Below are 15,117 nucleotides of genomic sequence, written 5' to 3'. Positions count from 1 at the left end.
ATTGAACTTTTATATTAATTCTGAAGTTATCCAAATAAAGATATCACAGCAAACTTTTGCAATCAAGAAGGAGGTGCTCCTATGTGCTGAACAGCATTGGAATCGTCAGGATGGAAGGCAGTTTGGAGTGGACTCATGGTCACAACGGTTTGTGATAAGGTATAAATCCTTTGAGGCAGCTACACAGCTTAACATTCCAATTCAAGAATTCAGAGCGTCCCGTTCCGAGATAACGTGTTTCAGGAGGAGGAATGGGTTTGATCATTGTGGTGTTGTCCTAAGCATTTTGCTTTAGGCTAGGCATATGAGTTTGCTTTACTCGAAACTATCCGAAAAATCCATGTATCAGGAACCCCTTCCACCCTGTTTCTCCTGGATATGAGGAGGTTTACCGTTTTATCTGCATTTTGTCTTTTAAACTCTTCTCCATTTTTCTTTATTTAAAACCAAGAAAACTTTTTTTAATTTCTACCATTTACATTCAGAAAAGTAACCTGTGCTTTGTAAAGTTCTTTTTTCAATTGCCACAGTCACAGGGTGATGCTTATTAGGTTTTTAATACAGCAGGTAAAAACGGCACTTTGCTGCTTCTCTGGATGTTTGGTTTGGAAGAATGGCCTGACTGGAGGATTATCAAGGTGTAATGACACACATTACACTTAATGATGATTAGCAACTCAGAAATGTTCTTATAATCTCCTCCTATCACCTTGTTCCCATCTTCGAAACTTTGCCAGATATGGCTTGAAAATCAATATCTAACTGGGGAACCTAGAGACAGATACTCAGAAGTCATGTTAAACCACTTTAAGTGAACATTACACTAATTATGAAACCTATCAAAGTAATCTTTCACCCCTACACTGAACAAAAAAAAAGGAATGAACACTTATATATTCATGTACCAATACAACTGAGAATCTTCTAATGGTTTTCAAAAACTTAATATTTACATACAACGTGATTTTTAAGATTCATCCTTTGGAGGTTAACGTCTACATACAAAATACTATTTAAATGCATCATTACCACAATCTCCTACAGCATTAAAATGGGGAAATTTCACTGGCGGAATGAATGCTTTTATAAGACACCACACAATATATGGTCTATTCAATGAGGCAGGTTTAGTCTAAAATATAATTAGAACATTGCTTCATTCAAATTTATAAACAATCTTAAAAGGGATATCATAACTTTGATCTGTAAATTCAGCTACAAATATTTCAAAAGAATTAAGTCATCTTGAAATGTATAAGTTAAAATAGAGAAATTGTTTTAATTTGAAATCACCAAAACTTCTCTCCCCATATGTGGATTTGGAATCACTAGGCACTACAACTATATGGAGAATAGTTAAATGGATTCATACACAATATGAAAGAACAAGTTTCACACTGAGTGAGAACAGTGAGTCACAGTCATTCTGAAAAACAGTGACCGGAATAATGCACTGATAAAGATGAGGCTATTGTGTTTCTGGCCAATTAGCTTGGACGCCTCTGCACTTCCTCTTTCACAAAAAGCTCTTATAATTATAATGCTAGCTGTATCATGCTTAAAGAAGCATATTCATTTTTTTGTTGAATAACAGAGCAAGAAAATCACCAAGTTGAGGAAAAGTGTTTTAGCAGTCCTTATGCAAAATATATTTCTGTAAGCAATGAAGTACCCATATACATTTTTACTATTACAACCCGCAATTAATTTATTCACTAGGACTAAACCAAAATATATTTTTCCTCCATAGCTCAGCTTCGATTTATGGGAAAAGAAGGTCGCCAAACTGAAACAGGCAGCCATCTCCTTCTTTAGAACCTGACTTAAATTTTCAGGAGCTCTGCTGAAAAACATCTCTTATAATACTACTCATGTTAACAGAAAAACAAACCTTCAAAAACAAATTTCTACACAGCAAACAGCTGAACAAACCTCTTTTTCTGTATCTCTTGATATGCAAATCCACTGATTTTCTTGAACGCTGTATGCCCAAAAATCTGCCAAATCCTGGGTGCCGTCCCAACCACCAAACAAGTATACGGTTTCTAAAATAAAAGATATTTACTTAGGGCATGAACAAATGCTTGTATGACTTCCTTACTTTAAAAATCCAGAATAAAACAGTTCGTTGCCATGGATGTAAGAGGGTCTTTATTGGGGGGAAAAAAAAAGATATTTGTAGCCTGACATTTTTTACACTGAGTGAAAATGTGGAACATGAAAAAGAACATATTCAAATTTGTTATTGTCAACACAATGTCAGGTTAATTTCAAGGGACTTTTTTAAAGCAACTGAAGTCCTATAACCATTATCAAGGTCCCTTTGATCCCATGTAAATAACAGTAATGTAACATTTACTATACATACAGATTTTTGTCATTGACAATGCTATCATTTTAAACAAGTATAATTAAAATGTTTTGTAGCAGTGGGGGTTAATACATAAAAACATAACCACCTTGTATCAGGCATTTCTTTATAGTGCTTGACTCAACACCACATAACATTAGAAGGTTATAAAAGAAGGGTTTCAAAAAGGCTTTCATTAAATATGGCCTGAAAGGCTTACCATCATATTAGAAAACAGGACATAGGTTAACAGTCTGTTGTTTTGAAAGAGGTTATTCGAGTTCATTAACTCTAATTAACCTTCCTACTGGACAAAGAGCTTGTAGTGTTCCAGCTCAAGACTTGGGCTCTCTGATGTATAATTTCTCACTGCTCACAAAACCCACACAACAACAAGAGTCTTATTGATGGAGCTACACAATACCAGATTTGGATTCATCTGAACATCCTGATGGGGAAAAGCCAAAAGGACAATGCTCACATGTAGCAATTTATTTTCAGTCTCTGCTCAAAACTAAGCCAGATGGAAACATTTTGAAATGTTCAAATTAAGTTAAAAATCTGCTTTGTACATGCATTTTCCAAAAAGACTAAATTAAGACACAAGAAATAGGTTTATTCCACGCTGAAAAGAGAAATAAGAAAACAACGTTTCGACCTTGGAGCTTTCTTCGGCTGACACACCCGAAGAAGGCTCCACAGTCGAAACGTTGTTTTCTTTCTTCTCTTTTCAGCATGGAATAAACCCATTTTTGGTTCCTTTGCAGCCTACACATGTTGACGCATCTACCCACCTGAACTACTTAAAAATGAAGATAGTCTGACAAAAGTACCAACATGTACCAAGGCACTCTTTTTCAACATTCTAAAAAGCATCACAACAGAATGCATCCAACAACATAGCATCAGTACTTCCTGGCACCTCCCTCTCAGTACCAGCATCTTTTAGGAATGAAATTAGAAACTGTTTAAGCTTAAGCATTTCAGCCATATTCTTACCAGTCTGAACATCAATCACCATCTGGTGTCCTCCCCTCATTCCGGGCCGGTTATCATCACCATCACCTTGAAAAAGAGAATAAAGGACTTGAAACCCCCATTTTCATTAAACGCAAACCCAGTTCAGAGTCATCAAATATTTCAATGAAATGTACTATGCTGGACTAGTATTACCCATTCACCACACCTGATTTGTCATAGATAACTTAGAGAAAAGCTGATATATGATTTTTCACCACTCATGAGTGACATTTTAAAAATTAAACATATTACAATAAGTGAAATGGTGGATAGTGGTCACGTTATTGTATACCTGTCAAATTTGAATGGATAGCAACCAAAAACCAAAAGCAATTCACAGCATGATTACTGTAATCCATTTTATATGCATGTGCATTAGTTGGTTAAAAAGTCCTCGTGAACTTTTTTGTTATTGTTATCCTCTTAAGTACAAAATTAATTCAAAGACTGTTTCACCTTTAATTAAAATAGGCTGTATTTCAGAAGAGACAGTTAAGTATAAGGAATCCATTTGCTTAACTATTCAAGCTGAAACACAATCTGGAAACACCAAAACAGAATTATTTTATTGTTGGACTATAACTGCTCAGGAATCAAAACTTTTCAGCTCAGACGTAAATGGATGTCTGGTGTAGGTTGAGGTCTGTACAGTACAAAAATAAATTTTATCCAATTTTCACTAGCTGCATGATCTTCATAATCAGAATGGGAGTGGTTTAACATTTTCAAGTACAGACGTAGAAAAAAATATTTAAGAAACATCTTTTCAATGCCATTTTGAGAATACTGCTTTACAATGAAGTAGTTCTGCAAAGAGTAATCCTTAAAAAGTACCAGAACACCATTATCAAGCACTCTCCAGATGTACACTCAGTGTTTCTTTAAGAGAGACGTATTTGTATGCATATTCAAACCAAAAAGTAAATTTAGTGTAACCATCATGTCATCTGAAGCAAAATATTATTAGCAATAACGAAAGAACCTTAAGGCACGTATGCACAGAGTGAAAAAAGGATGTCAGAAATTAAATATGGTCAGAATTAAGGAACAAAGCAATAGGTTTATTCCATGCTGAAAAGAGAAGAAAGAAAACAACATTTTGGCTGTGGAGCCTTTTTCAGGTGTGAGCATAGAATAAACCTATTACTTGTTCCTTTGCAGCCTACACATGCTGACGCAGCTACCCACCTGAACTACTATAAGCAGAATTAGTCTATCAAGTCAAAATGTTATGGTATAGAGTGATCAAAAGAGTACATAAAGGATGATGTAATACTTGTAGGTACAGATCCTTAGTGTGAGACTGGATATTTTTCAAAAATACTGTACATGTCTGAAACCTGCATGGCTGAAACAAGGCTATTACAGCTATCCAGAAGTGCAGAGTGGCTAAGGAGAATTTCTGGCTAGAAGAATCCCAGATATCTTAACTAACACCTAATTTTTATGATTTATTAATTTATCTTCCATTGACATCTTTTCTAAGAAAATAACTGAATTACTATTAAAATAACCACAACATCGAGAAAAATACTCAGAATAACTTAGCATTTTTACAAATGTAAAGATGTTACTAAATACAGTATTATGTTTCACATTTTATATGCATTTTTATTTTTGTACCTTTGTTGCTTTTTGGAATAATCTGACTCCATCTTGGCTTGTATTCCTGCTGGCTGATATACTGATTAAACAACCCATCTGCAAAAAAAGAAAGCAATTAGCTTCAGCTACACAGAAAAGTAAAAGAATCAAACAAACAATACAAAGCAGAATTCAATTACCATGCACAGCTTTGTCTATTAGCTCCTCACAGGCATCAAAGTCTCCCTTCAGCACCAGTTTGTCGTGCAAATCTGTGAGCATGGGATGTTCCAGTGCAATCTTTGTCTTTTTCTGCAACGACTCGAATGCCTCCGTGTAATTGTGCTGCCGAAAGTGCTTCAGACACAGACGAATGGCTTCCTGTTCACGGTACTACTGGAACACAAGGGAAGCCCATTAATAAGCCTGAGGTATCTTAAGGTTTAATGTAAGTGTCAATAACGATATAGAAAAATATAAAATTAAGCCTCAATAAGCAACAAACTAAGGCTGAACAAAAATGTTTTCACCTGGTCTCCCCCCCCATGTTCATTTTACACTGCTTAGCTCCTTTTACCTTCAAATTTTCTTCAGTGCAACCTTTTTCTAAACTGAATGTTTTCCCTAAATTACAGTATATAAAATTAAAAAGCAACTGTGAGACTCCCACGTGGCTCATCAACTAAAGGTGCTAATTTGGGTCAGGAGTTTAAGCCTGCATCATGTTACTAGCCACCTGTGACCAAGATTCTCCAAGCAGTGGTACATAATCGGTTGAGTGCTTCCATCAGTAGGGTGTCACCAGTGGGATAGGGTTCTTTCTGCACTAGGCATCACAACAAATCCTTGCAGCTTCCTGGGCTCTTGTTGGCTCAAAGTGCTATAGGCGACGTACACACCATTACTCCAGTCACTGCTAAGAAAGCAATGTGGAGCTTGCAAGGTGTATAAAAAAGTTCCATTTCTTGAAAAAGGAGCAGATTGGAGATTGTGAGTGGTTCAACCTGATATGCTCTGAAAGACAGTTAGGCTCTATTAAGATAGTGTGAGCTCAAGTATGGGTCATGTTGCTAGCTGCCCCTGGCCAGTATTAGGCCAGGGTTAGGGTAGGGATTAGTCACACCACGGCTCTCTCGGCTTCCAGCGAAACAGTGACACCCGAGACCTCCTGGGCTTGTCATGATGTCTGCAATTAGAGACGACTTCCCTAATGCCTTTGAAAACTTGCAGTGAATCAAAAGATGAAAGCTCATAGGAGCTCAGAAGGAAGGGCAGATGGGCTCAGCCTAAGTGGACACCAGCAATGTAGGTATGAATCAGCACAAAGCAAACTAATCTCAAAATACAATACATACGAAATAATACATTTTGTATTTTAATAAATATATTTTAACATGTCTACTCACCTCACTCCACATATTTAAGTATATGACTATTCCCTCACTTGTGTGTATTAAAGGCTACATGGTTTTGGAGTTTTCTTACACTGCACAAAAAATGTTCATGTATGAAGCATAAGTTAGTAAAAATTCTGACTGGAGTTTTATTTTTCACCCTACAGACAACTGCAAAGAAACGCAGGCCTACCTTACTGTACCAGTTAAGGCACGGTTGTACCACATCAGGTTCATCAATCCCATGGAGCTCTATGTACCAGATGCTAAAGTTGAAACTGGGGCCCCAAGACATCAGTGGTACTATAGAAAAAATAACATTAATACAACTGAAATACACACTGCGTATACAGACCTTCTAATTATGCAACTAAAAAATAAACGGAAGTGGAGCACTACACAATTACCACCACCCTCAGATTTTTCAACATGTATAGTAAATTAACTGTACAATTAAAACTACTCTCCATTAAAATTCAAATTAGAACCACATTCCTTCCAGGGCTAGATTATTTTCATGGCTAACAGTTATCCAGTGTGTTTCTCATAGTACTGGACACTATTTTGACTTTAAAAATTAGTCTTTTACAATTACTGTTTTTTAAGTACAGAAATTACAGAAAAAAACAGCCTGGAATAAGAGACCAAGGAAAGTAACTGAAAACAAAAATTAGCAGCTTTAAAATACTTCACTTGTGTGATCTAAAACCATAAATCATTCACATCCTATGATATCTTACAATTTCACTATTATTGTGCTGATCTCACTTTAACAGATATGAGCAACCCCAAAAGTAGCTATTCTGCTATACACGTTTATTTGTCATGAATTATGCTTATTAAATATATAAAGAAGGCAATCTTCATTCAATGATACCTTGCCATCATAGCCTTACCTATTTTGATGAATCGGCATGGGAACATCTGCTCATCAATTCTGTGTTTCAATGTAAAGGTTTCTTTGTTATAGTCATTCTTAAGGCCACTGTAAAAAATATAAAAATTGTAGTTCAAGGGAAGAGCAGGTAATGTGTAAAAGTGATCTTAAATGTACAGCATTTTCAGTTTTATCTGGCTACAACTAAATTAATATTAAAGCAATAGAGTTAAAAAATCTTCATTAATAGTCAGCTTAGACATTAGCAAAATGTGAATAATTTATCAGTTAGAGATTTGCTTTTTTACTTGCCTGGAAAGAAGTTCAGTCATGTTTTCCTCACTCATTCCTCCAAAAACCTTAAATTTTTTCAGGTTGCAGACATGAGTTTTTTCATACTTCCCAAAGGTGATGCTTTGAACTATAGCCGGCCTTTCCAATTTTAAAATTAAGTACTAAAACAAAAAAAAAGCAAAACTTAGTCTTAAAAGCAGTACAACCAACCTCTCAGTGTTCCTACAAACTGTTTGCCTTCCAAACTGTCCTTGTACACAAACACCGGAAGGAATTATAGCTGAAAAAAATCCAGTGCTGGCTGTTACTGCAGTGGATCCCAGTGGACATAATGGACATTCAATTGCATTGATTAAACAATCGGGCGATTCAGAAAAATTGAGGGAAGGGGAATCTTATTTTGTATATAAGGTAACAAATAATTCAAACTAGATCAATTAAAAGTGCAATTTATTTAATTGATTTCAGACAAAGGTAGAAGAATTTCAGCTGTCGCAGCAAGATGAACACTGCCAGTCAAGATAAGTCAGAGTAAAACAAATGAAAAGTGAAGAGCACTGAATAAACCTAGAACTAAGAATGGCCCATCCTCAAAACAATATTCTGTAATGATTTCTGGAATGTTATGATTTGTTTTTACGGAGCAGCATGTTATTCCAAACAAAATGGGGTAATACTAGACTTTGAATGCTGCAAGATTTTTTATGTATAAAAATGTGAATGTAATCATTGAAATTAGGAAGCCTATATGAATCCACAATGAAATATGAAACTTGTAGCACTTATTCTAGTCCTTTATACATGGGACTTTATAACTGTCCTTTTACATGGAAAGATAAACTCGTATCAGAATCAAGCGGAGTACTGGTAAGCAAATCATTTACCTTGGATTATAATAATTAAGCCATCTATTTAAGATGTTTATAAAGTCCAAATTATTTTCATAGTTAAGTTATGCGTCAGCTGAAAAATGTTTGCGTTCCATTAGTAAACCACTGAACTTTTTCTGAAATTCTTTCACAATCAAAAATGTTTTCAAATGATTATATTTATGCAAAAAACATAATTTAAGATGCAGAAGCTCACTGTGCAGTCATGAGATAAAAATAGACATAACATTTAGGCTTATTCTGCCAATGCAAACAGGACACTGCAACAGAAAAGTATATTAGACAATGTAATTCTATTCCTGTATTTTATTACTTAACCAGTTTATGGGAAAATATATTTTTGATTTCAACATGACAATGACCTTAAATTTTACTGTACCATTCAGGGGTCTGAAACAATTTGTCTAACCTTAAAAACATGGAAATGTTTAGGGGGTGGATTTAAAAGGAGAAAGATAAGCATAATGAAAATCAATTTGCTCAAGGAAACAAGAACAAGTATAGTATATGCTTTTAAAGGAACAGAATGCTTACAAAATGTGAGACATAACAGCAAGGGAATGGGGAATTAGGAAAAGTCTGCAGTAAAATGTAAAAAAAACATGTATTAGTCTGGTGCTTTGTCTTCTGAAAAGGATAATGGATTTTCACATTAATCAAAATGACTATGATGACCCTTGCATAAATGTATTAATGTACTAGTCTAGTAATTTTGATCAGAAGCAAATACAGCTATTATTTGATTTTTTTAATTACATGTACAGTATTAGAGCAAACAAATTAAAAATCTGATTCAATTAAGAAATATGAGTCAACTCCAGGTCAGATACACACAGAACCTTCCATATTAAAATGAGCTCGCCCATATGCAAAGCCACTTTCCCCCTCAAGTCTTCTATGGCCATGGTAGAAAACCAAGTAATTTAAATGGGTTTTTGGCTCAGGATCTGCATGACACATAATGCCAAGCAACCAGATGATGCCAAGTTTATCAAAGCTCAGTTTTATGCATAGTGCCATTATCTCAAACACGTCAAATTTACTCATTTTAATTTTGAACATTGATCGAAGCTTTATATACACAAGCAAATAACAGTGCATGCAACCATAAAAAACCCATGCACAAGGTATATGCATTAGACTTAAGCATTCATACCAACTTCTGTTAGGTATTTGTAACATCTGTGTATGGTACAAGAAGGTCTTCATTCCTACTCATCACAGCCTTGATTGGCCAAAGGATTAAAATTTTAATAAATTACACACTTTTGCCATATAAGAAACAACAATATTCAATAAAATCTTACTAACACTGGCATAGCTGGTAAAAAAAAAAGAACAAAGTGAGTGTTAATTTAAACAGTAAGTGGCTCTATTTTCCACTTTCAATTTCCTATGCCCTTAACCACAAGACATGTCTTCAAAACACCACAAGTTGCTGAAGTTTAATAGCCAAACTAGAAATCTCATAACTTAACCTTTTTAAAGCTTCCAATATTACTAAACAGAGGTTTACCAGACAGGAAAATGAGGAAGAAATGTGGTGAAGAAAAAAAGAGCAGGCTTTAATTATCTCTTCAACTGCAAGAGGGGAAAAGGCATGGGATGATGCCAGCACTATGACTCTGTAAGATACTAAAGCACGAAAGAGCTCAGTAATTGCAGCTTCTCGGGATTTAAAGACATTTACTGAATTTATTGACTTCTTATTTAAGTAATAACCAATCAAATGTTTGCAACAAAAACCTCTCTCAATACCTTGAACTAGGTCTAAAAAATGCAAAAGCATTCAAATAACTGAGTGCTTTACACAGTGTAACACTGATACAGCAGAGCATAAAGACAGCAGTAATCTATTTCCTACAACACCCTCAATGACATCATAGCAAAGCACTTTACAACAAAACAAAGAAAGGAGAAAGAGAGATGGGTACACTCTAATAAAAAAAATTAAACAGATTAAAAAGTTACATATAGAACAGTATGGGCTGAAAGAGCATTCTATTATCGCCTTACAGTACCTGTGGGGGGTAGTTGCTCTCAGAGGACCACCTGGAAGACTGGTCGTTAGGTTTATCCACCAAAATATTCCTAAAAAAAAGTGAGATTTTAGCGTCTGTACTTAACTTTATTGCAGCATTCACTACAAAATCAGGCAAATGTATTTGGTGGAAAATTCAGTTGTAGACAAATGTATATTCATCCTTCAAAATCATAGGCTTCTGACTAACACCTTCTACGATTCTATTTAGCATCATCACTACCTTGAATACCAATTAACTGTCATTATTTGCAAGAAAATATGAAAACTGTCATGACAAAACATATTTAAACAGCAACAAAGCTTTCTTTGATTTGTGGGAGTGTGGGATACAATAATTACACCCTCTTTTTTACATACTATAGGATTGTCAAAATGTCTTTTTTCGTATAAGTTATACACGTTTGCACTAGAACGTCTAATACTGAAGCACATGGTCAAATCATTAGCCATTAAATCACACCCTGTAAGACTCAGACATATTCAAATAAAGTCTCATGTGGATAATTTATTGATTAATGGGATTACTGGTAGTTTAGATCTACCTGGTGCCACAAGGTATTTAGAAAGAAAAAAATACATAAACAAACCAAACACAAGGCTCTTTTACCAAGTAAATGTATAAATCATTTCTCACACAAATAAGAGTGGTATTTTCCTGCAGCACTGTAGGAATTTTGGCAAAACAATTGTGTGCTTTCCCTCCTCAGGTGAAACTGATTTTTTTTACCTATTGATGAGAATATACAACTACTTTATTCACAAGCGGCCCTAGATGCCTACGTTTTAAACAAGCATCACAAACTCTTGACGAGTTCAAAGAACATTGTATTGAACTTCAAAACTGACTCTCAGACACACAGCTAACAAAGACATGAATAAAGGTTAATGACTTACAGTCCACTGACGTCAACAGTAAACACTGTGCCTAAGTTAAGGAAAACAACTCCCCTCAAGTTCAACTAAACCACTCCTGTGCTGCCTAAAGGGGATCTACAACACCTTTATGAAACTAATAAAGAAGCAGCTTTCAAAATCACTTCAGTTAGGATGGACATGGATAGAACTAACATGTACATATATATACATAAGCCTACGCTTTATATACCATTTTAATTTGATGAAATACAGACAAACCGCAATCGCTGTTCACGTTTCAGGTACAAGTTGATAGGCACTAGAAAACATCTATGAAACCAACTAAAGTGATTAATAAAAATATATTTACCTGACACTAGTTCAGCACACAAATTCTCTGTTCTTGGCAAAGAAAAACTGGACGGCTTTATTGCAGTACTCACTAAAATCAGGCAAATGCATTTGTAAAATAAATTAAGCATTAAGTTTCTAAGGTTTTCACACTGTAATACATAGCTACCATTTCCCCTCAAAACTGAAAGAAATAATCAGACAATATACTACAATAGGCAAGTTATTTTTGTTTCCATATGTCACTAGCAGCAATTTTATACCTTAAGAACAGCTAGTTTTTCTCTGCAGTTTCCTTCTTTAAAAATACACAGTGTGAGATGCACAAGCCTAGTGCTTTAAGATGCATTTACAAGACATTCCAAGTTCACAATCTATGCAAAGCCCCAAAATACAACTTACTGTACATCTAGACAAGCACTTTAAACATAATAAAGTTCAGTTCGTGTATCCTAAATCTTTGCCCAACTCTCCAAGCTACTGTGCCTTTTTTAAAGTACTGTAATTTTCTCATATTACCAATTTAAATTGTTGGAAGTTTACAACGAACTACTGAGTTACTTTAAAAATATGAGAAAAAATAAAGCTGTGGTACCGTGCATTGATAACCACCTAAGGCAGGCTACAAATTTACTCCAGAGATGCTAGCCAACCATTTTTTAAAGTGTAGACTAAAATCCACATAACAGTAAAATGTGAGCCTTTTTTAAAAAACTAACGCAACACGGTTTTGAGGACTTCAAGTCATATCACAGTCACTTAAAGCTGTAAATGCAGCTGTAAATGACAAATATCAAACAAAGAAAAATACTCCATCACAAAATTAATATAGCCAAGTCCACGTAGAACTCACCGTTGATCTTGTTTGGATTTCAATTGAACTTTTCTATGGATTTTAAGGCATATTAGTCACTGTATTGTGTATATGCACATATACAAATACAAGGCACCGTACACGAATGAGTATATTTTATCTTTTACATTTTTGTATGTTGACCTGGTGTTGAACATAAATAACAATGTTGATACTTGGTAGTATCAAATTACCAAGCGGGCAAGTTGACGAAAAACACTATCTGAACGCCTCCAAACCGCCTGTCATCTCCTAGCAGGTTCAACAATTCACATACATCTTCGTAAGACAAGCACAAATTCCAAGTTTAATAATCCAATTCTGAACTCTGTTGTTTAAAACAAGGCCTCTGTGCATTATTTCCCCGGCAAACCAGATAATTATATTTACGCCTTTCTTTTAAAACAGAATGCACTGAATCTCCCTTTGCATAAACAGTAAAGCAAACCGTTTGAAAACGTACTTAAAATATATTTGACGAACATTCACCCATCTAAGAATGTTTGTTTACGTTTTGCATTTTGTTTTTAAAAAACGCATTTGAGAGGCCAGGATACTCCGCAGGAGGGGTGTGTGTTAGGCCATGGATTCCAGTACTATGAAATACTAAACGAAAAATACGCGTAAATGCGCATACCTGCACATAAAAGAGAAAAAAAAATTAGGTAAGTGTGTGAAGCATTACTCACTCTGGTAGGTACGTAGAGGAGTAAGAGCTCCATTTAAAAACACTGTAGCAGAGGACTCTGTTCTCTGGATTAGCCGCCATCTTGTTGAACAACAGCAGAGATGGGAGAAGAAGGCCGACAGCTCTTAAAGAGACAGTGGACTTGGGTTTGATGACATAACATCTCGTAGACAGCACCCAAGGTTAGGGGCAAACTAGGGTCGCGGCAGGTGGTACAGTATGTTAATTGTACTCACTAATCTTTCAACTTTATTTGGTCAAAAAGTGCTGGGGATTAGTAGTATTTTGAACATATTATTTATATGTTGAATTCTTAGCGGGAGAATAGAATCCAATTGCGATTCGGCACGTTTGTAGCTTACAAGTGTAAACCGAATTAGCACTTATCATGATCAAAACACCTGAAAGTCAGGAATTAATGGTACCGACCTGGACAACAATACAGTATGTGTAAATATAGCTCTATAAATGTCACAGAAGCTACACTAGAGAGAAAAAAAAACACTACCGTCCGTTTCACAGTTGGCAGCCGACGTGCTGGTATTTCTAAATTAAAATGCAGTTTTCCTCTAAATTATTTAAAGTAGCGATCTAAACAAACACTACTGAGAAAAACTTATTAGCTAATGGGTAAATTTAATAAATCGATTACATTTTTGCGATATAGACCTACAATATACAATATACCAGTGCTCTCTCACCTTTAAGTTATATTTCAGTAAGTGGTGATTCACTGGCTTGATGCTGGGTTATCAGTGAAACTACAGTACGATCGCACTTACAGTAACTGAAAAGTAAAGGAAAAAATTGGGCCTGTGGTTTCAGGCTAATCTTTAGCCAGTAATCCTGGACACGGAAGCTAAGAATATATATTTTTTAATTCATTATTTGTTTGTCATGCCAGCCTAAAGTCGTTTCCCATCTCCCCCGATTAAAGCAGATAACATTTAACCTTTAAAGAAGAAAGATACGTTTTAAGGTAGCGGTGCCGTTTTTTAGGATTATTTTCTAGGGTAGTACCAGGATCTTCTGTCAGTCGAGGTTACGAACGAACCCATGTTTAAGTACAGCATCAATCGCACGTAAGATCAAAGTCGATTGTTTTTCTTTTTAAGGTTCCTGGACAATTTTCAGCACATTTGTGGAGTGTTAGGAATTTAAAACATAGTACAACGGTATGAATAGCAACGTGTATTTTCATCTGTGAGGCCCAAATGAAGCCCCAACAGTCGCTCGGGTAGCAGGTGACGGTTTTTCCCCCGTAGGTCACCATTGAATATATGAGGAATGCGCGCTAGAGCTGGGACACTTTTCCTGAGGAGAAGGCCGTTTCAGAGTCGACTGTAGCTCAGATTTTTCTTTAGTATCAAGGTTTAAAAGTAAATGAAGGAATATTTCATGTTTACAAAAAAGTCCAATGAAAAATCATTATGAGTTATGGGTTTTTGACTTTTATTTTCTATCAATATGAAGCAAATAATTATTTTTTCCTGAAGTATTTTTTTCCTTATCACAATCCCACTTTTAGGCAGAGACTTTTTCTATAATGAGAGCTTAAAAATGGCTCCTAGTGTTGCTGGAACTGTTTTTACATATATAGATTACTTCACTATATTTAAGGCTTATTACAGCTTCCTATTGTTATTAAGAAAAAGTACAATCTTATGGTTATATTAAAAGGGAGGTAAAAAACCAATAAGGTATGAAGCTTTTACAGTAAGTAAGCAATCATATTTTGCTACCTTTCTTCATTATTATCCCTAAGGCCTAAAATATAGACAAAAGGTTAAGATTCATGTGACATGGCAATATTTTAAATAGACATTAGCACCGTTTTATAACTCAATATGTTCTTTTATATAGTGGTTAAACTTATAGTAATGCCCTGTTACAGTTAATAGAAATTATTTGTTTCAT

General features: G+C 35.1%; 1 protein-coding gene across 2 annotated transcripts in view; it reads right to left on the bottom strand.

Moving 5' to 3' along the window:
* Positions 1–13,301, bottom strand: part of mkln1 (muskelin 1, intracellular mediator containing kelch motifs) — a 30,922-nt gene extending 17,621 nt beyond the window's left edge. For both annotated transcript variants that reach the window (XM_088922940.1, XM_088922939.1), the window contains exons 1-9: positions 13,202–13,301; positions 10,431–10,500; positions 7,538–7,680; positions 7,245–7,333; positions 6,542–6,651; positions 5,155–5,347; positions 4,994–5,071; positions 3,350–3,415; positions 1,933–2,045 (exon numbers count right to left, since the gene is read on the bottom strand). In XM_088922940.1, the coding sequence (XP_088779066.1) occupies positions 1,933–2,045; positions 3,350–3,415; positions 4,994–5,071; positions 5,155–5,347; positions 6,542–6,651; positions 7,245–7,333; positions 7,538–7,680; positions 10,431–10,500; positions 13,202–13,281 (942 nt within the window). In that variant the 5' untranslated portion in view covers positions 13,282–13,301. The remainder of the gene's footprint in view (positions 1–1,932; positions 2,046–3,349; positions 3,416–4,993; positions 5,072–5,154; positions 5,348–6,541; positions 6,652–7,244; positions 7,334–7,537; positions 7,681–10,430; positions 10,501–13,201) is intronic.
* Positions 13,302–15,117: the final 1,816 nt, after the last annotated feature.

Source organism: Atractosteus spatula, chromosome 8 (assembly GCF_055471065.1).
Source record: "Atractosteus spatula isolate fAtrSpa1 chromosome 8, fAtrSpa1.hap1, whole genome shotgun sequence".
NCBI lineage: Eukaryota > Metazoa > Chordata > Actinopteri > Semionotiformes > Lepisosteidae > Atractosteus > Atractosteus spatula.
This window is presented reverse-complemented; position numbering and strand designations above follow the sequence as displayed.